Source organism: Canis lupus, chromosome 2 (genome assembly GCF_011100685.1).
Source record: "Canis lupus familiaris isolate Mischka breed German Shepherd chromosome 2, alternate assembly UU_Cfam_GSD_1.0, whole genome shotgun sequence".
Taxonomy (NCBI): domain Eukaryota; kingdom Metazoa; phylum Chordata; class Mammalia; order Carnivora; family Canidae; genus Canis; species Canis lupus.
Window position 1 is genome coordinate 42,215,345 of NC_049223.1, and position 27,103 is coordinate 42,242,447.

The 27,103-nt window shown below is 36.3% G+C and overlaps 1 protein-coding gene across 4 annotated transcripts in view; it reads left to right on the top strand.

The window, feature by feature from the left end:
* DDX4 (DEAD-box helicase 4) overlaps positions 1-27,103 on the top strand; it is an 83,174-nt gene that overhangs the window by 22,530 nt on the left and 33,541 nt on the right. For 2 of the 4 annotated variants that reach the window (XM_038530606.1, XM_038530608.1), the window contains exons 4-7: positions 10,084-10,161; positions 16,726-16,803; positions 18,216-18,263; positions 22,606-22,665. In XM_038530606.1, the coding sequence (XP_038386534.1) occupies positions 10,084-10,161; positions 16,726-16,803; positions 18,216-18,263; positions 22,606-22,665 (264 nt within the window). The remainder of the gene's footprint in view (positions 1-10,083; positions 10,162-16,725; positions 16,804-18,215; positions 18,264-22,605; positions 22,666-27,103) is intronic. The other 2 variants (XM_038530607.1, XM_038530609.1) reach the window with 1 other exon arrangement.

Sequence of the window (27,103 nt, forward strand, 5' to 3'; positions counted from 1 at the left end):
CATCCACGTTGAAGTAAATGTTGAGTATTTGTCGTTTCTAATGGCTAATATCCCATTGTATACATATACCACATCTTCTTTATCCATTCATCTTTTGATGGACGCTGAGGCTCCTTCCACAGTTTGGGTATTGTGGACATTGCTGCTATAAACATTGGGGTACGGGGTTCCAGCGTTGCACTGCATCTGTATCTTTGGGGTAAATCCCTAGCAGTGCAATTGCTGGGTTGTAGGGCAGATCTATTTTTATTTTATTTTATTTTATTTTATTTTATTTTATTTTATTTTATTTTATTTTATTTTATTTATTTTATTTTATTTATTTTCAGATCTATTTTTAACTCTTTGAGGAATCTCCACACAGATTGGCACACAGGTGGCAGGAAGTTCACACTCCCACCAACAGTGCAAGAGGGTTCCCCTTTCTACACATCCTCTCCAACCTTTGTTGTTTCCTGTCTTGCTAATTTTCCCCATTCTCACTGGTGTGAGGTGGTATGTCATTGTGGTTTTGATTTGTATTTCCCTGATGGCCAGTGATGCGGAGCATTTTCTCATATGCTTGTTGGCCATGTCTATGTCTTCCTCCGTGATATTTCTGTTCATGTCTTTTGCCCATTTCATGATTGGATTGTTTGTTTCTTTGATGTTGAGTTTAATAAGTTCTTTATAGATCTTGGATACTAGCCCTTTATCTGATAGGTCATTTGCAAATATCTTCTCCCATTCTGTAGGTTGTCTTTTAGTTTTGTTGACTGTGTCCTTTGCTGTGCAAACGCTTTTTATCTTGATTAAGTCCCAATAATTCATTTTTGCTTTTATTTCTCTTGCCTTCATGGATGTATCTTGCAAGAAGTTACTGTGGCCAAGTTCAAAAAGGGTGTTGCCTGTGTTCTCCTCTAGGATTTTGATGGAATCTTGTCTCATATTTAGATCTTCATTCCATTTTGAGTTTATCTGTGTGTATGGTGTAAGAGAATGGTCTAGTTTCATTCTTCTGCATGTGGATGTCCAATTTTCCCAGCACCATTTATTGAAGAGACTGTCTTTTTTCCAGTAGATGGTCTTTCCTGCTTTGTTGAATATTAGTTTACCATAAAGTTGACCATAAAATCTTGTCTCATATTTAGATCTTCATTCCATTTTGAGTTTATCTGTGTGTATGGTGTAAGAGAATGGTCTAGTTTATTCTTCTGCGTGTGGATGTCCAATTTTCCCAGCCCATTTATTGAAGAGACTGTCTTTCTTCCAATGGACAGTCTTTCCTGCTTTGTTGAATATTAGTTGACCATAAAGTTGAGGGTCCACTTCTGGATTCTCTATTCTGTTCCGTTGATCTATGTGTCTGTTTTTGTGCCAGTACCACACTGTCTTGATGACCACAGCTTTGTTGTATAACCTGAAATCTGGCATTGTGATGCCCCCAGCTGTGGTTTTCTTTTTTAATATTCCCCTGGATATTCGGGGTCTTTTTTGATTCCACACAAATATTAAGATGATTTGTTCCAACTCTCTGAAGATAGTCCATGGTATTTTGATAGGGATTGCATTAAATGTGTAAATTGCCCTGGGTAACATTGACATTTTCACAATATTAATTCTTCCAATCCATGAGCATGGAATATTTTTCCATCTCTTTGTGTCTTCTCCATTTCTTTCAGAAGCGTCCTGTAGTTTTTAGGGTATAGATCCTTTACCTCTTTGGTTAGGTTTATTCCTAGGTCTCTCATGCTTTTGGGTGCAATTGTAAATGGGATTGACTCTTTAATTTCTCTTTCTTCAGTCTCATTGTTAGTGTATAGAAATGCCACTGATTTCTGGGCATTGATTTTGTATCCTGCCACACCCCCGATTTGCTGTATGAGTTCTAGCAATCTTGGAGTGGAGTCTTTTGGGTTTTGTATGTAGAGTATCATGTCATCTGGGAAGAGGGAGAGTTTGACTTCTTCTTTCCCAATTTGAATTCCTTTTATTTTTGCTGCTCAATTGCTGAGCCTAGGATTTCTAGTACTATGTTGAATAGCAGTGGTGAGAGTAGACATTTCTGTCATGTTCCTGTAGGGGAAAGGCTCCCAGTGTTTCCCCATTGAGAACGTTATTTGCTGTGGGCTTTTCATAGATGGCTTTTAAGATGCTAAGGAATGTTCCCTCTATCCCTACACTCTGAAGAGTTTTGATCAGGAATGGATGCTGTGTTTTGTCAAATGCTTTCTCTGCATCTATTGAGAGGATCATATGGTTCTTGTTTTTTCTCTTGTTGATATGATCTATCACATTGATGGCTTTACGCTTGTTGAACCAGCCTTGCATCCTGGGGATAAATCCCACTTGGTCATGGTGAATGATCTTAATGTACTGTTGGATCCTATTGGCTAGTATCTTGTTGAGAATTTTTGCATCTATGTTCATCAGGGATATTGGTCTATAATTCTCCTTTTTGGTGGCTTTGTCTGGTTTTGGAATTAGGGCGATGCTGGTCTCATAGAACGAGTTTGGAAGTATTCCATCTCTTTTTATCTTCCTGAACAGCTTTAGTAGAATAGGTATGGTTTCTTCTTTAAACGTTTGATAGAATTCCCCTGGGAAGCCATCTGGCCTGGACTTTTGTGTCTTGGGAGGTTTTTGATGACTGCTTCAATTTCCTTTCGGGTTATCAGCCTGTTCTATTTTTCTATTTCTTCCTGTTCCAATTTTGGTAGTTTGTGGTTTTCCAGAAATGCGTCCATTTCTTCTAGATTGCCTAATTTATTGGCATTTAGCTGTTCATAATAAGTTTATAAAATCGTTTGTATTTCCTTGATATTGGTGGTGATCTTTCCTTTCTCATTTGTGATTTTATTAATTTGAGTCTTTTCTCTCTTCTTTTTAATAAGGCTGGATAATGGCTTATCTATCTTATTAATTCTTTTAAAGAACCAACTCCTGGTTTTGTTGATCTGTTCCACAGTTCTTCTGGTCTCTATTTCGTTGAGTTCTGCTCAAATCTTTATTAATTCTCTTCTTCTGCTAGGTGAAGGTTTTATTTGCTGTTCCTTCTTCAGCTCCTTTAGGTACAAGGTTAGCTTTTTTTTTTTTTTTTTTTTTTTAAGGTTAGCTTTTGTATTTGAATTCTTTCTAGTTTTTGGATGGATGCTTGTATTGCAATGTATATCCCCCTCATGACTGCTTTTGCTGTATCCCAAAGATTTTGAACAGTTGTATCTTCATTCTCATTAGTTTCAATGAATATTTTTAATTCTTCTCTAATTTCCTGGTTGACCCTTTCATCTTTTAGCAGGATGGTCTTTAACCTCCATGTGTTTGAAATCCTCCCAAACTTCTTGTGGTTTAGTTCTGGTTTCAAAGCATTATGGTCTGAAAATATGCATGGGACGATCCCAGTCTTTTGGTATCGGTTAAGACCTGATTTGTGACCCAGTATGTGGTCTATTCTGGAGAAAGTTCCATGTGCACTTGAGAAGAATGTGCATTCAGTTGCGTTTGGATGTAAAGTTCTGTAAATATCTGTGAAATCCATCGTGTCCTGTGTATCATTTAAAGCTCTTGTTTCTTTGGATATGTTGTGCTTAGAAGATCTATCAATTGTAGAAAGCACCGTGTTCAAGTCTCCCAAGTATAAGTGTATTATTATCTAAGTATGTCTTAACTTTGGTTATTAACTGATTGATATACTTGGCAGCTCCCACATTCGGGGCATAAATATTCACAATTGTTAGGTCCTCTTGTTGGATAGATCCTTTAAGTATGATATAGTGTCCCTCTTCATCTCTTACTACAGTCTTTGGGATAAACTTTAATTTACCTGATATGAGGATGGCTACCCCTGCTTTCTTTTGAGGACCATTTGAATGGTAAATGGTTCTCCAGCCTTTTATTTTCAGGCTGTAGGTGTCCTTATGTCTAAAATGAGTCCCTTGGGATCCCTGGGTGGCGCAGCAGTTTAGTGCCTGCCTTTGGCCCAGGGCGCGATCCTGGAGATCCGGGATTGAATCCCACGTTGGGCTCCTGGTGCATGGAGCCTGCTTCTCCATCTGCCTATGTCTCTGCCTCTCTCTCTCTCTCTCTGTGACTATCATAAATAAAAAAAAATAAAAAAAAATAAAATGAGTCTCTTGTAGATCTGCCTCTCTCTCTCTCTCTCTGTGACTATCATAAATAAAAAAAAATAAAAAAAAATAAAATGAGTCTCTTGTAGACAGCAAATAGATGGGTCTTGCTTTTTTGTCCAGTCTAAAACCCTGTACCTTTTGATGGGATCATTAAGCCCATTCACGTTCAGAGTTACTATTAAAAGATATGAATTTAGTGTCATCATAATACCTATTCAGTCCCTGTTTTTGTGGATTGTTTCTTTGGACTTCCTCTTTCTTTTACGGAGTTCTCCCTTAATATTTCTTGCAGAGCTGGTTTGGTGGTCACATATTTTTTTTCAGTTTCTGCCTATCTTGGAAGCTCTTTATCTCTCCTTCTATTCTGAATGAGAGCCTTGCTGGATAAAGTATTATTGGCTGCAGGTTCTTCTCATTTAGGACCCTGAGTATATCCTGCCAACCCTTTCTGGCCTGCCAGGTCTCTGGAGAGGTCTGCTGTTAACCTAATACTTCTCCCCATAAAGGTTAGGGATCTCTTGTCTCTTGCTGTTTTAAGGATCTTCTCTTTATCTTTGGAATTTGCAAGTTTCACTATTAAATGTCGGGGTGTTGAACGGTTTTCCTTGATTTTTTTTTTTTTTTTTTGAGGGGGGAATCTTTCTATCTCCTGGATCCGAATGCCTGTTTTCCTTCCCAAGTTAGGGAAGTTCTCAGCTATGATTTGTTCAAATACATATTCTGGCCCTCTGGCCCTTTTGGTGCCCTCGGGAACCCCAATTAAACATAGGTTTTTCTTCCTCAGGCTGTCCTTTATTTCCTTTAATCTATCTTCATGGTCTTTTAATTGTTTGTCTCTTTTTTCCTCAGTTTCCCTCTTTGCCATCAACTTGTCTTCTATGTCACTCACTTGTTCTTCTACCTCGTTAACCCTTGTCTTTAGGACCTCCAGTTTGGATTGCATCTCATTTAACTGATTTTTAATTTCGGCCTGATTAGATCTAAATTCTGCAGTCATGAAGTCTCTTGAATCCTTTATGCTTTTTTCTAGAGCCACCAGTAGCTTTATAATTGTGCTTCTGAATTGGCTTTCTGATATTGAATTGTAATCCAAATTCTGTAACTCTGTGGGAGAGAGGAGTATTTCTGATTCTTTTGTGGTGAATTCTTCCTTGTCATTTTGCTCAGTGCAGAGTGACTAAAAACAAGTTGTACTGGAAAAAGAAAAAGAGAAAGAAAAAAAGGGGGGGAACAAACAAAAACAAAAGGTGGGGTATCCTGTGATTCTATATACTGTAAGTCCCTAGACTTCCCCTGGAACTTTCCAGCACTGCTTGGTCAAGAACTTGCTCTTCCCCTGTCCTTTAAGCTGGTCTTCTGGGGGAGGGGCTGCTGTGCTGATTCTCAGGTGTGTGCACCTGGGGGAGCTGCCCCGCCCCCTGCCAGGTGCACTGCTCAGTGGGAGCTGTTTATCCTGCGAGGTCCCTGCTCCCTGGCGGCCCTGCTCAGTCCCAGGCACAAGGTGACACCAGGAGGAACAACAACAGTGGCAGCGGCCAGCTCTCCAGCTCTAGAGTCCGCTCCTGCAGTAACTACCACAGTCTCCCAGTCCACAGGGTCCTGAATGCTCCGGGGGCGCCGATCTGCACAGCTTGGGGGGTCTGGGGGCAGGAGCGTCCTTGCTGTCCTGGGTCCTCCCTGCCCCCGCGTGTCCCGGGGGGAGCGCTGGATATTGGGCTGTGTCCCCTGGTGCCCTGGGCTATGGGGTCTGCGCCCGCCCCTGGAATCGGGCTCCCGGGGCCATGCAGCCCCCTTCGTGCAGAGCCTCCACTTGAGCTGTCCCTGGGCCCCCTGGGGCGCACACTCCAGCCCTGTAGGGAGCTCAGCCCGGGGAATGTGGCGCACTCTCCCCAGGGGCACATCTCCTCTGTTAGTGACCCGGGGGACCTGGGGGGCTCCACTGCCCTTCCTGGGATCCTGCCCGAGTTCCCTGCAAGCGCCTTTCCGTCCGGGAAGGCTGGTAAAGCTCCTGCTTCTCTGGGACTGGGGTTTTGACCCGCTCCTTGCAGGGCCCCTCCCCCTTGGATGCTTTTTTATTTATTTTTTTCCGTCTTCCTACTTTGATAGAAGCGGGAACTCTTCTCACTGTAGCATTCCAGCTGTTCTCTCTTTAAATCTCAGGCCAAATTCGTAGGTTTTCAGGATGATTTGAAAGTTATCTAGGTAATTTGGTGGGGACAGGTGACTTGGGGACCCTACTCTTCTACCTTCTTTCCCTGCCAGATTCAGTATTTTTTTTATTTTTATTTATTTATGATAGAGAGAGAGAGAGAGGCAGAGACACAGGCAGAGGAAGAAGCAGGCTCCACGCACCGGGAGCCTGATGTGGGATTCGATCCCGGGTCTCCAGGATCGCGCCCTGGGCCAAAGGCAGGCGCTAAACCGCTGCGCCACCCAGGGATCCCAGATTCAGTATTTTTAAGGTATACATCATAAATGTACAGGTCGCTGGATTTGAACAAGGTGAATACACCTTCGTGTTCACCCATATCAAGAACAGAGCATTAGTGGAACTCTAAAAACCCTTGTTCAAGGCAACCATCACTCTGACTAGGAGTAACTGCTATTCTAATTTCTAGCAGCATAAAGTTTTTCCTGTATATACAAATTATATAGAATTGGAACCATACATTAAATTCTCTTGTGTTTAAGCTTCTCTCCATGTTATTGGAAATAGTTGTAGGTTATTTATGGATATAACATAGGACATTGTATTAATGGGCATGTGGATAGTTTACAGTATTTTCCTATTTTGTAAACTTCTGTTATGTCTTTTGGTGGATGTAAGAATATTGTTGGCAGACCAGTAGCATTGGTGTTACCTGTGAACTTAGAAATGCAGAATCTAGAGGTGGCTAAGTTGGTTGAACATCTGTCTGCCTTCAGCTTAAGTTATGGTCTCAGAGTCATGGGATAGACCTCTATGCCAGGCTCCCTGCTCACCGGGGAGTCTGCTTTTCTCTATGCCCTTCATCATCCCTCATCCCCCTGCTTGTATGGACTTTCTATCTCAAATTAAAAAAAAAACTTGGAAAAAAAATGCAGACTCTAATGTTTCACCCACAACTACTATATCATAATCTACATTTTAACCAGATTTCCAGGCAATTTTTGTGCACATTACTTTTATAATTACATGATCTCTGGTTGGAAGACTGAAGGTTGATGATTTATAAATGTGTAGTCCTTGAGCTACTTGAGATAATGAAGGGCATTAGAGATTAATACAGCTGGCAGCCCTAAATACTGAGAAGTTGTTTCAGAACTTTTTGCCACTGAGTCTTTTTCATCTTCTCTTACCCTTTTCACTTTGGGTTAAGCAGATGACGCTGGATGAAGATTGGAAGATTACAGGTGGATTAGAGCTCGAACTAAAGTCTTCTAGTTCTTGTTCTTTTTCTTGGTGGTTAAATATGTGGATTTTTTTTTAAGTTGTTCATAATTTGCTCCTTCTTTCTGAATCTGGTCTGATGTAATTACATGTCATTTGGTGGGAATTGCTTCCATTAATCTAATTTCGTTTTAAATGGAGTTTCTTTTCATTTCTTTTGTTTTGTTTTGATAGGCTTCAGAGCACCAAAGGTAAATAGCTATACTCTATCATTTATTAGTATCATGGACTTCTTTACTGATATTTTTCCAACTATGTATTTATTATGATGGGGATTGAACCTGATAAAATTCAGTGATGGTATATCATTAAATTAATGAAAGTGAGAGCAGCAATCCCTAAAACTACTAAAAAAAAAAAGTAAAGAGAGTAATTGCCTATTTCCTTTTGACTGCGTGCTAAAAGCAAAGAAGACAAGATGAATTAATTCTTTATTAGAACCTTCAGTTTTTGGACCATCATTTTTAGACTATACCTTGGGATTTTTAAAAATTTTGCATGCTGTTTCCTTTAACTCTTAAAAATATTTGTATCTTTCCTGTGTTTTACTTTTCAGATTTGAATGACTAATGGGGTGTTGTCCAAGATTATTTTTAAGTTTGTCCTTTGATTTACCATCTAGAGATGTTAAGGTGCTTCTCTTATAGATGTACTGTGGAGAATGTATACAGGTCTCCAACAAGTAGGGCTTTAAGTCTGATGATTGGATTCAAATTGAAGTCCAGTCTTCATACTGGCTGGATGACCTTGGTGAAGTTGCTTCTCTAAACTTTAGGTTCTCTAAACTTTAGGTTCTCTAAACTTTGTTTTCTCATTTTAAAAATGAGGATAATAGCTCTTACATTTTTAAGTGTTAAATAAGCTAGTTAATATATACAAAGGCCTAATATAGTGTAGTGCCTGATATCTGTGGTGCTCAAATGATGATTTTCTTGTGCACATGTGATAACAATTATCTATCTTGAATTTGACCACTTGTTTTAGTTGTCAACTAATTTTATTTTGATGGTAATAAACTACTTGAATCTTAAGTTTTTTCTTTTTGGGTGTTAGCTTTTTTTTCTTCTTATGTCTGCTGCTAGTTCAGATCATTTAAATTGTTTTTGCAGTGGGTATAATTAAGCACAGTTTTGGGATGGAAATCCTGCTTTCTAGGCCTAGCACATATAGGTTCTGTTATTTTGGGGTTTTAATTTTTTCTAAAAACAAACTCAGCAATACCTACCCTCATTCCTAACAGGGTTATTATAAGGATAAAGATCAAATGAGGTGATGAATGTAATTTTGTAAAGTGTAAAGTTGTATACCATGTAGAGTGCTTTTTTTGAAGGAGACAGTACTTTGTTTTGTTTAATTAGATCTATTATACTTTAATTTTTTTGGCTAAACAGGTCATACTATATGTTTATTTTCTTCTTGACTCACATTTGAATTATTTCCTTTTTGCTAGTATGAATAGAGCTGCCATGAAAACCTCTTAGTTTGCTAATATATATTTTTGTCATAAATCATGTTATTTTTAGAGTGCTTTTTAAAATATTTACTTGAGATAGAGGAAGGGGGGGGAAAGAGAGAGAAAGAGAAAAAAAGAAGCAGACTTCCTGCTGAGTAGAGGACACAGACCTCGATCCCAGGATTCTGAGATCATGATCTGAGCCCAAGGCAGGTGCTTAACTGGACTGAACCACCAAAGTGCCCCCATGTTGAGTTACTTCATGTACTTTTATCTGTAGAGATAGTTTTTTTCATTTTGATATGTTAATGTTGTTACTTACCTTTTTAAGATGCTCTGTTGTTTAAAATATCCTTGCATACTGGAATAAACCCCAGTTGGTCATAATGTTCTATTTAATTTCCTATTGGATTTGTTTTGCTAATAATTTTTATGGAGATTTTGCATCTACTTGTGAGTCAAAGAGATTTTCTTCTGTCCTTGACTTGTTAACGTTGTGTTGACTTGGTAGAAATGAGTGGGGAAATATTTCCTCTTTATGTTTCCTGGGACGGTTATATGTCATTGGAATGATTTGTTCTTTGAGAGTTTGGTAGAGCTCGCCTGTTAAAAAAAAAAAAAATAAAGAAAAAACAACTAGGCCATGATGCAGAGATTTAAGTACTGATTTAATTTCTGTGTGACAATTTGGTTTGTTTATCCAGAGAAGAAATGAATATACATTCAAAAAGCATGTTCTTTTAAAGCTAGGATCAAGATCTAATTTGTAGCTTTACTATAGTATATGATTTGTGCTTGTTTCCCTATGCCCTTAACTGTTTTTGGTATTAGCAAACTTAAAACTATTTTCCAGTCAGTCATATGATTGAAAAAAGCTGTCTTCTTCCTTTGATTTCCATTTTGTTTAACTGAGTAAGATTTAGTCATCATTTATTTTTCCTTTGGAGAACTACCTATCTAAAGCTACTAGGCTGTTTGTCTTTATTGATTTATAGAATTCTTCCTTTATCATGGGGGATGGCACATTGAAAAGGTTTAATGTTTGTACCACAAGATACCTTTTTGACTTGCTTTAAATTTACTTGATTCAGAAATGAATGATGGACCTTCTCGAAGAGATCATTTCATGAGAGGTGGATTTCTCTCAGGGAGGAGTATGGGAAACAGAGGTAAGTATATTTGTCTTTCCATAATCTTACTAACTGCTCAGTGGTGGAAAGAATAGAAACTATTATAGCTGTTTAGTGCAAAGCTAAGTCTGTTGTAACTCACTGCACAGTAGACTTTGGAATAATGAGTTTATTGTTTTTTCACTTAGCAGTTTCCTTTTTGCTTTTTCCTTTGGGATAGTAGGAGTTAAATTGATAAACTACATTGGTTAAGGATGGCTTTATAGGGATATTTCTTGATGTGTTTATGATTATTGATATCCCACAATTGGCAGGAGAATGTTTGTAAAAACTTCAGAGATTAGGGTAGGAAGGGCCTCTTTTTTAAACTTTTATTTCTCAAAAAAAGGCAATATAGAAACATTTCTGTAAGTTTATTAGTATTAAGAGGTTATTTCCCCAAACTTGGAACTTTTTATTTTTAGAACAAGTACTTGATTTGACAGGTAATGATATAGCAAAATACCTTCCTACAGTCCATTTTTAGATTTGATATTACAATGCTGAAAGTATTTTACTTTATGTTTTAGTATAGTGCCATAAAATATTAAAACTTAAAATTTATTTAAAAATCCACATGACTGTTTATTTCTTTTACAGGGTATCATAAGTTAGGGCTAATTGGTAGTTTTAAATACACGTAGTGCTTAATCTTGAATTCATTGGATGTTAATTGAAAAACTTTATTTCTAGGTATTTTTATTCATTGGAGACATTAAAGATTGTTGTATGGTATTTCCTTTGATACTTGGAAAACTTTATTTCTTGTTTAGATTCAGTTAAGATTTTATTTATTTGAGAGAGAAGAGAGTACAGTGAATATACAAGAGGGGTAAGGGGCAGAGGGAGAGGACAAGCAGACTGCTGCTGAGCAGGGAGCCCAATACAGGGCTGGGCTCAATCCTAGGACCTTAAGATCATGACCTGAGTCCTAGGCAGATGCTTAACCAGCTGAGCTGCCCCAAGAAATAATTTCTTTAAATATGCATTTTTATTGTGTTTTTAAAGCCTGCATAGTAAGAGACATTGATGATTTGCTAAAAGGTTCAAGTGGGGGTTTTGTTGGTTACTAATAACATTAGAGATAATAAATACCTGAAAATTATTACACTTAGAGGAACATTTAATACTTAAATGTATTCTAAAAAATATATTTTAGAGTAGATGTTTTAAAATCTAATTTTAGAATTTAATTTAGGTGACACTTTTTTGTTTTTGTTTTTGTTTTTTTTAAAATATTTTATTTATTTATTCATGAGAGACACAGAGAGAGGCAGAGACATAGGCAGAGAGAAAAACAGGCTCCACGCTGGGAGCCTGACATGGGACTCGATCCCGGGACTCCAGGATCACGCCCTGGGCCAAAGGCAGGCACCAACTGCTGAGCCACCCAGGGATCCCCTAGGTGACACTTTTTGATGCGGATTTCAAAATACTAATGAATAAAGCCTTTAAAATTTTTTTTATTTTTTAGAGATGAAGTGGGGGGGAGGGGCAGAGGGCGTGCAAGAGAGAGAATCTCAAGCAGGCTCCATGCCCAGCACAGAGAAAGCTCCATCTCAAAACCCTGAGATAATCACCTGAACTGAAATCAAGAGTTGGATGGATGCTTAACCTAGTGAACCACCCAGGCTCCCCAGAAATGTTTTAATTAGGTATTTTTAAATTTTCAAATTCAGAAAGTATATTCATATATCTTGTTAAAGTTTTGCATTAATTGAATGCTTTTTCCTTTTTTTTCTTTTTTAAATTGAAGTGTAGTTGATGCACAATGCATTACATTAGTTTCAGATATACAACGTAGCGATTCCACAACTATACTCATCACTGGTATAGCTACCATCTGTCACCATGGCAAAATTATTAACAATACCAACGACTATATCTTCTATGATATATCTTTTATCTGTGTGACTTATTCATTCTGTAACTGGAAGCCTGTATCTTTGAATAAAGGCTTTTTTTTTAAATTTTCTATTTATTTATTTATTTAAATAAAGGCTTTTTAAATGAGAAAACCGTCACTGAGACCGATTTTACTACACACTGTTAATTTCATATGTGTTAGGTTGAAAAACACATTAATCTTCTGATCAAAACTCTTGGCTGAATGTTAATACTTTAAAAAGTTATCATTGTACTACGAATAATCTTAGAAATTCATAGACCAATGAATATAACTCCTTTCCCTTATTGTTAATGGAATACTTTAGTTTCAACCTCTATATTTTTTCTCAGAGCTTGTGTAGCTAGCAATTTGTTTTTGAAAATGACCCTTCCTTAAAAAAAAAAAAAAAAGGATGTATCTTGCAAGAAGTTACTATGGCCGAGTTCAAAAAGGGTGTTGCCTGTGTTCTTCTCTAGGATTTTGATGGAATCTTGTCTCACATTTAGATCTTTCATCCATTTTGAGTTTATCTTTGTGTATGGTGAAAGAGAGTGGTCTAGTTTCATTCTTCTGCATGTGGATGTCCAATTTTCCCAGCACCATTTATTGAAGAGACTGTCTTTCTTCCAATGGGTAGTCTTTCCTCCTTTATCGAATATTAGTTGCCCATAAAGTTCAGGGTCCACTTCTGGATTCTCTATTCTGTTCCACTGATCTATGTGTCTGTTTTTGTGCCAGTACCACACTGTCTTGATGACCACAGCTTTGTAGTACAACCTGAAATCTGGCATTGTGATGCCCCCAGATATGGTTTTCTTTTTTAAAATTCCCCTGGCTATTCGGGGTCTTTTCTGATTCCACACAAATCTTAAAATAATTTGTTCTAACTCTCTGAAGAAAGTCCATGGTATTTTGATAGGGATTGCATTAAACGTGTATATTGCCCTGGGTAACATTGACATTTTCACAATATTAATTCTGCCAATCCATGAGCATGGAATATTTTTCCATCTCTTTGTGTCTTCCTCAATTTCTTTCAGAAATGTTCTATAGTTTTGAGGGTATAGATCCTTTACCTCTTTGGTGAGGTTTATTCCTAGGTATCTTATGCTTTTGGGTGCAATTGTAAATGGGATTGACTCCTTAATTTCTCTTTCTTCAGTCTCATTGTTAGTGTGTAGAAATGCCACTGACTTCTGGGCATTGATTTTGTATCCTGCCACGCTACCGAATTGCTGTATGAGTTCTAGCAATCTTGGGGTGGAGACTTTTGGGTTTTCTATGTAGAGTATCATGTCATCGGCGAAGAGGGAGAGTTTGACTTCTTCTTTGCCAATTTGAATGCCTTTAATGTCTTTTTGTTGTCTGATTGCTGAGGCTAGGACTTCCAGTACTATGTTGAATAGCAGTGGTGAGAGTGGACATCCCTGTCTTGTTCCTGATCTTAGGGGAAAGGCTCCCAGTGCTTCCCCATTGAGAATGATATTTGCTGTGGGCTTTTCATAGATGGCTTTTAAGATGTTGAGGAATGTTCCCTCTATCCCGACACTCTGAAGAGTTTTGATCAGGAATGGATGCTGTATTTTGTCAAATGCTTTCTCTGCATCCAATGAGAGGATCATATGGTTCTTGGTTTTTCTCTTGCTGATATGATGAATCACATTGATTGTTTTACGGGTGTTGAACCAGCCTTGTGTCCCAGGGATAAATCCTACTTGGTCATGGTGAATAATTTTCTTAATGTACTGTTGGATCCTATTGGCCAGTATCTTGTTGAGAATTTTTGCATCCATGTTCATCAGGGATATTGGTCTGTAATTCTCCTTTTTGGCGGGGTCTTTGTCTGGCTTTGGAATTAAGGTGATGCTGGCTTCATCAAGATAAGAAGCTTTTGCACAGCAAAGGATACAGTCAACAAAACTCAAAGACAACCTACAGAATGGGAGAAGATATTTGCAAATGACATATCAGATAAAGGGCTAGTTTTCAAGATCTATAAAGAACTTATTAAACTCAACACCAAAGAAACAAACAATCCAATCATGAAATGGGCAAAAGACATGAACAGAAATCTCACAGAGGAAGACATAGACATGGCCAACATGCATATGAGAAAATGCTCTGCATCACTTGCCATCAGGGAAATACAAATCAAAACTACAATGAGATACCACCTCACACCAGTGAGAATGGGGAAAATTAACAAGGCAGGAAACAACAAATGTTGGAGAGGATGCGGAGAAAAGGGAACCCTCTTACACTGTTGGTGGGACTGTGAACTGGTGCAGCCACTCTGGAAAACTGTGTGGAGGTTCCTCAAACAGTTAAAAATATACCTGCCCTACGACCCAGCAATTGCACTGTTGGGGATTTACCCCAAAGATACAAATGCAATGAAACGCCGGGACACCTGCACCCCGATGTTTCTAGCAGCAATGGCCACGATAGCCAAACTGTGGAAGGAGCCTCGGTGTCCAACGAAAGATGAATGGATAAAGAAGATGTGGTTTATGTATACAATGGAATATTACTCAGCTATTAGAAATGACAAATACCCACCATTTGCTTCAACGTGGATGGAACTGGAGGGTATTATGCTGAGTGAAGTAAGTCAGTCGGAGAAGGACAAACATTATATGTTCTCATTCATTTGGGGAATGTAAATAATAGTGAAAGGGAAAATAAGGGAAGGGAGAAGAAATGTGTGGGAAATATCAGAAAGGGAGACAGAACGTAAAGACTGCTAACTCTGGGAAACGAACTAGGGGTGGTAGAAGGGGAGGAGGGCGGGGGGTGGGAGTGAATGGGTGACGGGCACTGGGTGTTATTCTGTATGTTAGTAAATTGAACACCAATAAAAAATAAATAAATAATTAAAAAAAAAAAAGAAAGAAAATGAAAAAAAAAAAAAAAGGAAAGAAAGAAACTGACCCTTAATTGCTCATAATAGAGTATTGATCACTTTTCATGTTCTGTGAAGTATGACCTAAATAGCTTTATTTATTTTTTTTTAATTTTTTATTTATTTATGATAGTCACACAGAGAGAGGGGGAGAGGCAGAGACACAGGCAGAGGGAGAAGCAGGCTCCATGCACCGGGAGCCCGACGTGGGATTCGATCCCGGGTCTCCAGGATCGTGCCCTGGGCCAAAGGCAGGCGCTAAACTGCTGCGCCACCCAGGGATCCCCTAAATAGCTTTAACTTCTTGAATCATACACATCTTTAGAATCTGATGAAAATACGGATAATTGCTCATACACAATTTTGCACGTGGCTTGAGGAGTTTTGTAGATCTTTAACTTCCCTGTATTAGGTTATTGTATAGTTAGGTAAGACACAATTTATGAAGACCACAAGAAAATGCTTTAAATTTTTCTAGTGATAGTTTAAAGTGTCAGTTTATATTAGTTTGTATGTCTTTTGTCCAGTTTTTTGGCTTAAATAGCTATGCTTCTTGCCATAGCAACTCTGTCTTCAAAATTCTTAACTGGTGGTAGAGAAACACAAAGAAAGTAAGTGATAGTATGTTGTGGGAATGTGGAGGAAGGATTGATTATGACTGAAGTCTGAAAGAAGACTTCATAGAGGAGGTGGCCTTTGAAATGGGGTTTTGCAGAGTGAAAAGAATTTTGATAGGAAAAATAGAAAAGCAGGGAATGCCTTGCTTAAGGACCAGTGTGTAGGAAGGTAGAAAATATTAGAAGTTAACAATGTGGATTATGGCAAATAGTTTGGTATGAGTTAAAATGTTGGATGCTCATCATTGTGAGGATAAAGTTCACAGGATAATATAAGGAAAGACCCGGAGTGGTAGAGATGTGACTCAGGAAGTGGTAGTTCAGCTTTTATTTCTTTATTGTGTAGTTCCTTCCTAATTTGAGTTTTAAAAGTAGAAAGATTGAGAGCAATTTAAATGCTAACAAAATGATTAAGTAATAATAATTTTAAAAAAGGTCAAGAGGAGCACCTGGGTGGCTCTCTGGTGGGGCACATGGGTGGCTCTGTGGTTGAGCATCTACCTTTGGCTCAGGTGGTGATCCCAGAGTCCTGGGAGCCCGCTGGGAGCCTGCTTCTCCCTCTGCCTATGTCTCTGCCTCTCTCTCTGTGTCTCTCATGAATAAATAAATAAAATCTTAAAAAAAACCACAACAGGATAAGAGTATAAAATTTTCAATAGCAGGACTTCCATGCAGAAGCATAAATAAGTGGCTTTCTTCAGGGTGAGGTTTCAATATACAGAAAATCACAGAGTTGAATTTCCTGATAAAAAGTTAAGTAACAAGTAGTAGTAGAAAGCTGTATTTCACCAGTAGTATGTTTATGTTTTTACTTTGGTATTATAATTCAAGAGTTTTTAAATAAAAGTTGCAGGATATTTTATTTTTATAAGTTTCTGTACTACTTTCTCCCTATCCTTGGAAGTCCCTTTACAGAAAAGATTGATTCATTCTTTCATTTTAAGATTTTATTTTTAAGTAATTTCTACACCCAACATGGGGCTTAAATTTACCATCCTGAGATAGAGTTGCATGCTCTACCAGCTGAGCCAGACAGGTGCCCCGCCTCCCCCTTAAAAAATTTTATTTTTAAGTAATCCCAAAGATTCATTTAATTCCTAGTTTTTGATGACAGTTAATTTTATGTTCTAAAGAGTTTTAACTCTGAACATTTTCAGATGCTGGTGAGTCTAATAAAAGAGAGAATACATCTACAATGGGTGGTTTTGGAGTTGGAAAGAGTTTTGGAAACAGAGGTAAACTGCTTATGATACTTTATAATCACAATTTTAGTGAACCCTAGTTTTTTTTTTCTGTACTCAAGACTCCCTTCCCCTGTGCCTCCCAGTAAGAGATCCATCTTACATACTTCCAAAGGTAAATTTGAATCTTCATCTAGTTGAACAAAGAACGAGTAGAAGCTTTGAAGTTCTTTTCTTCCTTAAAAACTTTAAAAACTGTATATCAGAACTGATGCAGAATTTAAGATCAAGACCAGTACTGTGTAGGTGGAAGACTTCTGAAGCATTTTGGAAACCCAGCAGTTAAAGAGGATAGAATGGAGGGAAGGGGCAGTTGTAGAGGGAAGTAGATAGAATAATCCTTTTCTGAACCAACTTGAAAGATTGCAAATCTTGAAATGGATTAAATAACTCAAAATTTAGGTTTCATGGTAATATACTCTTTCTGTACAGATTGTTTTTATTTTGAAATTATTTATCTTTTCAAGGAAAACCTTTTTTGTCACCTAATCCTATTGGTACTTATTTTTGTATCATAATTATGTATTAAATTTCTGTGCTAAAAGCGATGTTAGATTTATGAACCTGAGATATTAAGTAGCTTTATGTATACATTCTGCATATAAATTTAATATGTCAGACAGTAATTGGTTTCTGTATTGCAGAAACCATGATTTAATACATTTAATATTTTATAATTTAGCTTAAATACTGATTGACAGCCATCTTATAGGGACATTTAATTTTAATGAATATTACTCTGAATATCTTTGCACTAAAGATCATTTTTTAAGATCCAACATTTAATACTTTTGTGAAATACTACTGATAATGCATTTAAAATTAATTTTAGAGATGTATCTGTATGCTCCAGAGACACATAAATCTAGATACAGGTTTTTATTATATGAAAAATTTGAAAGCAGAGATAAATGAAAGATGTAAAAAAAATTTTTTTAACAAAAAATGTTGGAAGAATTTCCTTATTATTGAGATGGGAAGGATTATTAAAGATTAGATTATAATTTGGTATTGTCCACTGGTGGATCAAGAGATTGAGTTAATTTATAAGGTTTTAAAAACTTTGATCTTTTGAATAGAAAATATATAGTGTTTATGTTGATATATATACCCCTATTCTGACCATCTGTATATAGAAGCATATGACATTTGAGGTAATATAACATTGGCTGGACATTTTACCTTCATTAATTGACACAAGGCAGAAGTCATAATCCAACCTGTGTTGGTTTTCTTTCAGTGTTTATATATAGTTCTTTGTGGTTTATCCTATTTTAAAGGGTCATCATAACTAATAACTAGCAGTCCCTTTTTTGTTTGTTGTTTTTTTTTTTTTTTTTTTTGGTTTACCATAGAGGTATAGGTATTGTCAGAAGTTTACAAGTTTAATTTTCTCTTTTGTATAGGTTTTTCAAATAAGTTTGAAGAAGGTGATAGCTCTGGTTTCTGGAGAGGTGAGTTCAATGTTTTTTGTAGTAGCTTTTAAAATGTAATGTTCAAAGTACATGCTAAAGAGAAACTAAGATTAAGTGTCATAGTCTTTTTCAATTCTAATTTATTTAAACCTGATTTTACAAAGCAGCTGTAGGGGCATTTGGGTGGCTCAATTGGTTAAGCATCTTTCTCTGACTTAGGTCATGATCCCAGAGTCCTGGGATCGAGCCCAACACTGGGCTCCCTGCTTGGTGGGAACCCTTTTTCTCCCTTTACATGCTTGTTCTCTCTCTCTCTCTCTCTCTCTGTCAAATAAATAAAAATCTTTAAAAAAATATATAAAGCAGCTATAGCCAGAGCCTTAACCAAGGATTCAGGTGTCCTAGTTTGACCTTTTGCAACCTGCCTTAGTTAATCTATGAGGTGCAACTTTTTTTTTTTTAAACTTTATTTTTTTTTTAAGATTTTATTTATTCATGAGAGAGAGAGAGAGAGAGGCAGAGACACAGGCAGAGGGAGAAACAGGCTCTATGCAGGGAGCCTGACATGGGACTCGATCCCGGGTCTCCAGGATCAGGCCCTGGGCTCGAGACGGTGCTAAACCGCTGAGCCACCCGGGCTGCCCGAGGTGCAACTTTTGAATGGTTTCTTTCCTTAAGAAAAAGTGGATAATGGAAAGAACAAAACTCCATGTCCATATATACATACAATTTAGGACATGCAGGTCCCTCTTCAGCCTCACGTAATTTTTAACAGTGGGAAAAGATTCATGAGAATGTGGATTACTGCTGAAATCAGGACATTTCTGGCAAAGGTACTAACCAACTGGTTTGGAGGAATACAGAGAATGATGAAAGTAGAGTAATGTTATCAGAAGATAGATTATTGTAAGTAATAGTGCTTTTAAGTAGATTTAAGTAGATTTGGGTGAGAGTGCTTTTAAGTAGATTAAGTAGATTTGGGTGAGACCTTGGAACCTATATTTAAAAAGCATCACTGGTGATTCTGATGTCTTCTTATTGGTAATCACTTATCTGTGGAATGTTTTTTCTTTTTTTTAAAAAAAGAGGAAGAGGGTGGGTGGGCAGAAGGGGAGAGAGAGAGAAAGAATCTTAAGCAGTCTCCATGCCCAGTGCAGAGCCCATGTGGGGCTCTGTCTCATGACCTAAGCTGAAATCAGTAGTCGGACACTTAACTGACTAAGCCACTCAGGTGCCCTTATCTGTAGACTCTTAATAACATAATATACTTTGGAGCTGCAGACTTTGTTTCCTGTCCCTGCTATGTGAATGACTAAGAGCAAGTTGCTTAATTTCTCAGAGCCACAGTTTGTATTCTGCAGAATGGAGGACGTCTGTATTATAGGTTGTTAGGCAGGCTTAATGAAAATATGAAGTTTAATACCAGACACATTCATGGTAAATGCCATCTATCTTCATTAAATATTTGAGAGTTAATCTCATTGTACTTTTAACAGTGATTCTCAAAATCAAAACCAAGCCTAGACTGATCACCATAAAACCCTTTGGAATTAGATAGGGTTTTAATATACCTATAAGACTGTTTCTTTCCCTAAGCCATTGTCAGTCTCATTCTTCCTGATTTTCTGTGCTTTTTTCATCTTATTCAAATGAAAATATACCTAACATAGAACAAATATTTGATGGAAGGAAAAAATGACCATTTTAATTCTTTTCCATTTCTATTTTACTTAATCTTCCTTTTTAAAATCATTGAATATTCAAGATCATTTTCACTTAGCCCAGACCTTCTTCCCTTGTTGATTTTTATCAGTGGTAGGCCAGAGCACTTTTGAACGCAAATTCTAGTTTCTCATGGAACCTGAAAGAACTTTCCTCCAAAATAGTCTTTCTTCTTTCTCAAGCTTACTTCCCCTAAAAATAAAAAAAAAATGTATATGGATTGAGTTCTTTCATTCTTAAAATTGTTGTTGATACGATGAGGAACAGATTCTGATATCATGATAGAGCTTTTATTCTACACACAAATAGCATCTTTTGTGGTTATTTTCCCTGCAGTCTCATTTCTTCCAGCTGGTTTAGTTAGTGATAAAGACCTTTAATTTTGGATTTAGACACTGTAGGTTTAAGACCCAAATTCTCCTCTTCTCAGTTATGTTACCTTGAAAAAACATATTAAGCTTCTCTGTATTTCATTTTTTCTATTTATAGAAAGAATAATACCTATTTTACAAGGTTTTTGTGAAGATTTAAAAAGTACATGTTATTCCTTTAGAACAGTGCTAAACCATACTGAATTCTGCATTACTATTTTAAAAATTATGTGTATAAATATGTTTATATTGGATATCTAATATATTTACATACTAAATATATATTTAATATACTTAATGTATCGTTATTTCTGTTTATATGTTTAAGTATTTATACTTTACATGTTATGTATATTTTGCATGTTTTCTATAATTAATTTTCATGTAATATATGGTCATAGCTAATCTTGGGATGATATTTCTTTTTTGTTTGTGCTTGGCTTTATTTCCTAACTTTACAGAAATTCTTTTTTTTTAATAACTATTTTGAAATAGTATGAGCCTCATTACAAGTTAGAAAAATAGTAGAGAGTTTCCTTCCCCTTCTCCTATTGCAATTGTACTCTTCACCCAACTTCACCTGATGTCATTTGCCTATTATAATTTCCAGTGGGGTCAAAATACAGGTTTGTTTTAGGGGAATAACTGGACAAAGACACTGTGAGACCCCTTTGTCCTTGTCAGATCTCAAATTAATTTGTAGATTTTTCTTATATAAGGCAATAAATGTTAGCTGTCCTCATTATTCCAGGGATGGCCAAGCTTTCCAAAATTCTTTCCTTCCTGTTAAGCTCCCTTGTAGTGTTAAAGCCTCCTTCCTGGAAAGTTGTCAATATTAAAAGGCTCTTTAGGAAATATTTGGTATTTGTTGACTTCATTTCAAGTAGGAGCCTACAACAAGAGCCCTGGGTTATTTCTTTAAAATAATATTAATTGTTAAGTAGATTAGTACTTTTGCATAGGAACTTAACTGATATCTTCTAAGCTTTCTAGATACTTGATGTCATTACTATGACATAAAGGTCTCGGATTTTAAACAGTAATGACATGTAGCAAGGTCTCTTGAAACTGTTTCTGTAATCCCCAAATGTGGCTTTGTTGGAATCTTCCAGAAAGCTTAAAGTTATTACTTAAAGTCATATTACTAACATATTTTTAAACTTTGAAAAATTATTTATTTGTTGCTGATAAACATCTCTGGGTGTGGATTCTAGGAATTAGTTAATTTATTTTATTTTTTTCTAGGAATTTATTTTTAACAAACTTTCTAGCTAATCCTTAGGCAGCCTTCACTGTAGTGATTCTTATTCCACTGGTTAGAAAATGGTAATGTTACTTGATAATGTCATTAAAAACAGAAAAAACAAGATATCCCCCAATTGTTTCATTAGGATGATTGGGGAAAAGTTTGCATATGTTTAAAAAAAACCACTAATGCCTAAGATTTAGTAAGAAAGGCAAATTACAGACATATTGATAGCATTTTAAAAAGAATTGTCGGGGATCCCTGGGTGGCTCAGTGGTTTAGTGTCTTGCCTTTGGCCTAGGGCGTGGTCCTAGAGTCCTGGGATCTAGTTCTGCATCAGGTTCCCTGCATGGAACCTGCTTCTCCCTCTGCCTGTGTCTCTGCCCCCCACCCCACCCCCCATGTGTCTCATGAATAAATAAAATCTTAAAAAAAAATTGTCATGTATTTCTCATGGTGTATGGCCTACATTTAAGAACCACTTGACTGCTTTAATAGTTTAGATATTTCTTTTTTTAAAATAAATTTTATTTATTCATGAGAGACACACAGAGGCAGAGACATAGGCAGAGGGGAGAAACAGGCTTCTCTCAAGGATCCTGATGTGGAATTCGATCCCAGGACTGGGATCATGCCCTAAGCCAAAGGCAGATGCTCAACCTCTGAGCCACTCAGGTGTCCCTTGTTTAGATAATTCTGAAACCATTTTCAATCGTATCAATATTGATGACATTCTTATTTTTTTACTTGTGTGGAGCACTTGGGAAATAGTGAGTTCTCAGTTATACACTTAACATTTAACATTTAGATACGTGAAATGATTTGTATAGTTGACTGAATAATGTCTTTTTCTGTTGCTAAAATTATTTCAAGCATTAAAATGTTCAAAAAAATAAAACTAAAAAAAGAATTAAAATGTTCATATTTTAACTTAATACTCATTTTCCTCACTAATTTATACTGTGATAGTGCTTTTCTTTAGGTATTACAACTTTAAAGTTAATTATTTAGATCCTATTCACATGTTAAATTTTTATTCAAGAATCTAATAATGACTGTGAAGATAATCAAACACGGAACAGAGGATTTTCCAAAAGAGGCGGTAAGGACCACATTTTGGAATGATTTGTACTTAGACTTTCTAAGGTCACTGGATTTTTTTTTCCCTAAAGATCCCCAGAATGTGCTGTGAAGTACAGAATAGGGACTGTGAGTTCTGGTCAGTCACAATATCTATGAACTGGGATGTCTCTCTGAATAGAATATTTGGATTTGTGGGAGAGTGAAGACCCCCATTTTGTTCGGGTCTGGCAGTGCTCTACCATACTCTGCTGATTCGGCCTCTAATGAAGTTGAGGTGAGATGGTATAAACATTACTATATTTAATTCTTGATAATTTCTGGGTAGACATGTTAAAATAGCAACAATAAAACCCATGAAAACATAGTGAACTTATAAAATTTTTAAAGTTGTGCAAACCTACTTATGATAAAAGAGTTTATTCTTAGGAACAATATATGATAATCAGATACATCATTTTACTGTATTGAGAACATCATTTTCTTTTGCCCATTAGATAGCCCATTGAACACCAGGCCCTTCCTAGTACAGCTAGGACTCGTATGCCCTTCAAAATAGCCTTCTTAGGGCTGTGAGGTGGGGAAGAATTTGGTGAATGAGGGTTAACTATTTGTCATAAATTGGGATGTTTTTTAATGATTGCAGGGGGATGTGTAATGACGAGGAGAAAGTTTAGCTAAGAAAAAGCCAGATTCTTCTTTTAGAATTGCCTTTTTCCCCCTTTAACAAGCAATTTTTAACATTTAATGTTCCTCAGACATTGTTCTTAGTTTTAAATATTTGGTTGTTTTCTGCAGCCCAGTATCTTCCTCAATATTTTCTTTCTTTCTTTTTTTAATATTTTCTTTAAATTAGTCTAATTCATATTTAAGTGAGGTAATCAAAAGTCAGTTGCAGATCTTTATGCTTAATCCTGGCTTAATGACTAATATAGAATGACTGGCAGGGAATCGTTCATTTTTGCACATCTCTGATGGCTATTCTATTTAATTATATATATTTGGAGGTAGAAAATTTGCACATAGTGGTCACTCAGTAAATTACCAATATGTATGCATTAATATAAGCATATTTAAGTTTATATTGAAATATGACATATATATATATAGCACCAGACATGTGCATACCTCATTCGTACCTGTGTAGCTCAATGATTTCTCATTAACTGAACACACTTGGGCTTAGTGTGTTTATAAGCATCCAAATCAAGAAATAGAAATTACTGGCACCTCCAGAAGTCCCTTTAATGCTCATTTTCATTCACTCCCACTCCATGGTTAACTTTTATTGTGACTTATAGCAACTTAGGTTAATTTTCTGTTTTTGTACTTGATATAAATGGAATCATGCAACATACTCTTCTCTGTCCATCTTCTGCTTAATGTATTTGTGAGATGCATTCATAGTGTTGTTTGCAGTTGTAGATCATTATTGCTATAAGGTTCTTTGGTTCTACTGTTATGCTAATGATGGCTGTTTGGATGTCTTTCAGTTTTAGGCTATTTTGAAGCTGCTGCTGTGGATGTTCTAGTACATTTCTTTTGGTACTATTGGTATATATTCAGAAGTAGAATTGCTGGCTCATAGATTTTGTATATTTTTTGCTTTAATAGCTATTGTCAAATGTTTTCAAGATAGGTGTACTAAGGTATACTCCCACATCTTCACCAACGCCTGGTATTTTCTTTTTAAGTTTAACCATTCTACTAAGTTTGTGGTGATATATCTTATTGTGGTTATAATTTGCCTTTTCTTGATGGACTAATGAAATATGCAGTGCTTCATATGTTCACTGGCCATTGCACATCATCTTTTGTGTAGTGCTGACTCAAATCTTCTGCCACCTTTTCTGTTGGGTGTTTGTTTTTACCTTTTCATTGGCAAATAATTTAAAACTTAGAGAAAGTTTGTAAAGTAGTAAAAATAACTCTTGGATGACATTTATATTGGGAGTCTCTTTGCTTCCTCTAAAGTCATGAAGAGAACTCTCTTCTATTTTTCTTTTAGAATTTTATCTTTTTAGGGATCCCTGGGTGGCTCAGTGGTTTAGCGTCTGCCTTTGGCCCAGGGCATGATCCTGGAGACCCGGGATCGAGTTCTGCATCAGGCTCCCTGCATGGAGCCTGCTTCTCCCTCTGCCTGTGTCTCTGCCCCTCTCTCTCTCTGCTTCTCTCATGAATAAATAAATAAAAATCTTTTAAAAATAATAGAATTTTATCTTTTTAACTTCCACATTCAGATTGTAATTCATCTGGACTTTATTTTTGTATATGGTGTAAATAAGGATCAAGGTACATTTTTTTTTTTCTCCATGAGGGCATCCGTTTGATCCCATATCACATACTGAAACACTTTTCCTTCCACTCTAAACTACAAGGCCTTCTTTGCCCTAAATCAGGGGACAGTATATATGCATGACTGTTCCTGGACTTGGTTCCTTTCCACTAGTTAGTTACTATATTTTGGCATCTTTGCTATATAGCCTGATTAGTGCAATTCATAATAGATCTCAGTATCTGGTAGGCTAAGTCTTCCAAGTTCATTGTTCTTCAGTATTCTGGGTTATTCTTAGGTTTTTGTTTTTGTTTTTTTTTTTTTTTTGTATTTCCTTGTGATTTTTAGAATCAGTTTATCAATTTTCAGGAAAAAAACCTAATGACGTATTTTGGGGATTGCATTGAATTTGAGTGGAATGACCATCTTTACAGTATTGAGTTTTAATCCATGAATATCCCCGTTCGAGTAAATCTTTAGTTTTTCCTAGTTGTGTTTTGCAGTTTCCGCTAGAGAGTTATTAAACATCTTTCTTTAAGTATCTGATATTTTGTGATGCATATGTTTTTTATTTATCTATTACTCCATATAACATAGGTTTCACCATTTCAGAGATATACCTCAGTAGTTTTAAATATATTTACTGTTGTATGCCCATCTCATCATTTAATTCCTGAACATTTCCTTTCTCCACCCCCCCCCCCCCAAACCCTGTGTCTATCAGCAGTTATTCCCATTTCCCTTTTTTTCTCCATTCTTTGACAACCATTAATCGACTTTCTGTAGATATGGATTTGCTGATTCTGGACTTTTCATATAAATGGAATTATGTAATATGTGGTCTCTTGTGTTTTCTTTCACCTAGGATGATCTTTTCAAGGTTTGTCCGTCCATGTTGTAACATGTGATAGTACTTAATTACTTGTGATGGCTGAGTAATATTTCACTATACAGTTATACAACATTCTGTTTATCAGTTGATTGATTACTGGGTTGTTTCTATTTTTGGGTTATTATGACTAATACTGTTATCAACTTCTGTGTACAAGTTTTATGTGAACATATGTTTTCACTTTTCTGGTACATATACCCAGGAGTGAAAATGCCAGATTATTTTTCACAGCAGCTTCACCAATTTATATTCCTTCCAACAGGGTATAGGTGTCCCAGTTTCTCTGTACCCTCACTGATCTGTGTTACTGTATGTCTTGTTGGCAGTAGTGATTTTTGTGGGTGTAAAATGGTATCTCATTGTCATTTCGATTTGTGTTTCCTGATGGCTGGCTGTATGTTGAACAGCTTTTCATATGTGTATTGGCTATTTGTATCTCTTTTGAAGAAAGGTGTATCCAGATCATTTGCTTATTTAAAAAATTGGTTTGTCTTTTAAAGAATTCTTTTTATCTTCTTGATACATGTTCTGTCAGATATATGGTTTGCAGATATATTCTCCTGTTACCTTTTTGTTTTCTTGATGGTGTTCTCTGAAGCACAGAAGTTTTAAATTTTGATGCTGTCTAGTTTATTTTTTCATTTGTTGGTTGTGCTTTTCTTGTATCTAGAAAACCTTTGCCTCTTACGGGGTCATGTAGATTTCACCTATGTTTCCTTCTAATACTTTTATTATTTTGCTCTTTAGTCCCTTCTGAGTTCATTTTTGTATGTGATATGAGGGAGGGTTCCTACTTCATTCTTTTGCAAGTGACTATCCCAGTACCATTTGTTCATGTTTTATATTGTTAGGTATAGGTGTAAATCTCTTTAAATTTATCCTATTAGGAGTTGATTAAGCTTCTTGGATGTGGGAATTAATATTTTTTGTCAAATTTGAGAAAATAACTATGACATAAAATCTGCTATTTTAATTAAATTTAACTGTATAATTAAATGTCATTAAGTACATTTACAGTGTTGTACAATTGTCACCACAGTTTCCAAAATTGAAACAGAAACATAAGCAGAAATCTGTATCCATTATATAGTCCCTTTATTTTCTTCCTCTGAGTTCCTGGTAAACTCTATGTTTTCCTTGAATTTGCCTCTATTCTAGGTATTTTATACAAGTGGAATCATACATTTTCTCTTTTGTGTCTGGCTTAATTCACTTAGCATGTTTTCAGTGATTGTTCATGTTTGTAGCATGTATTTGAACAAAGAACATTTCTTTTTATGGCTGAATAATTAT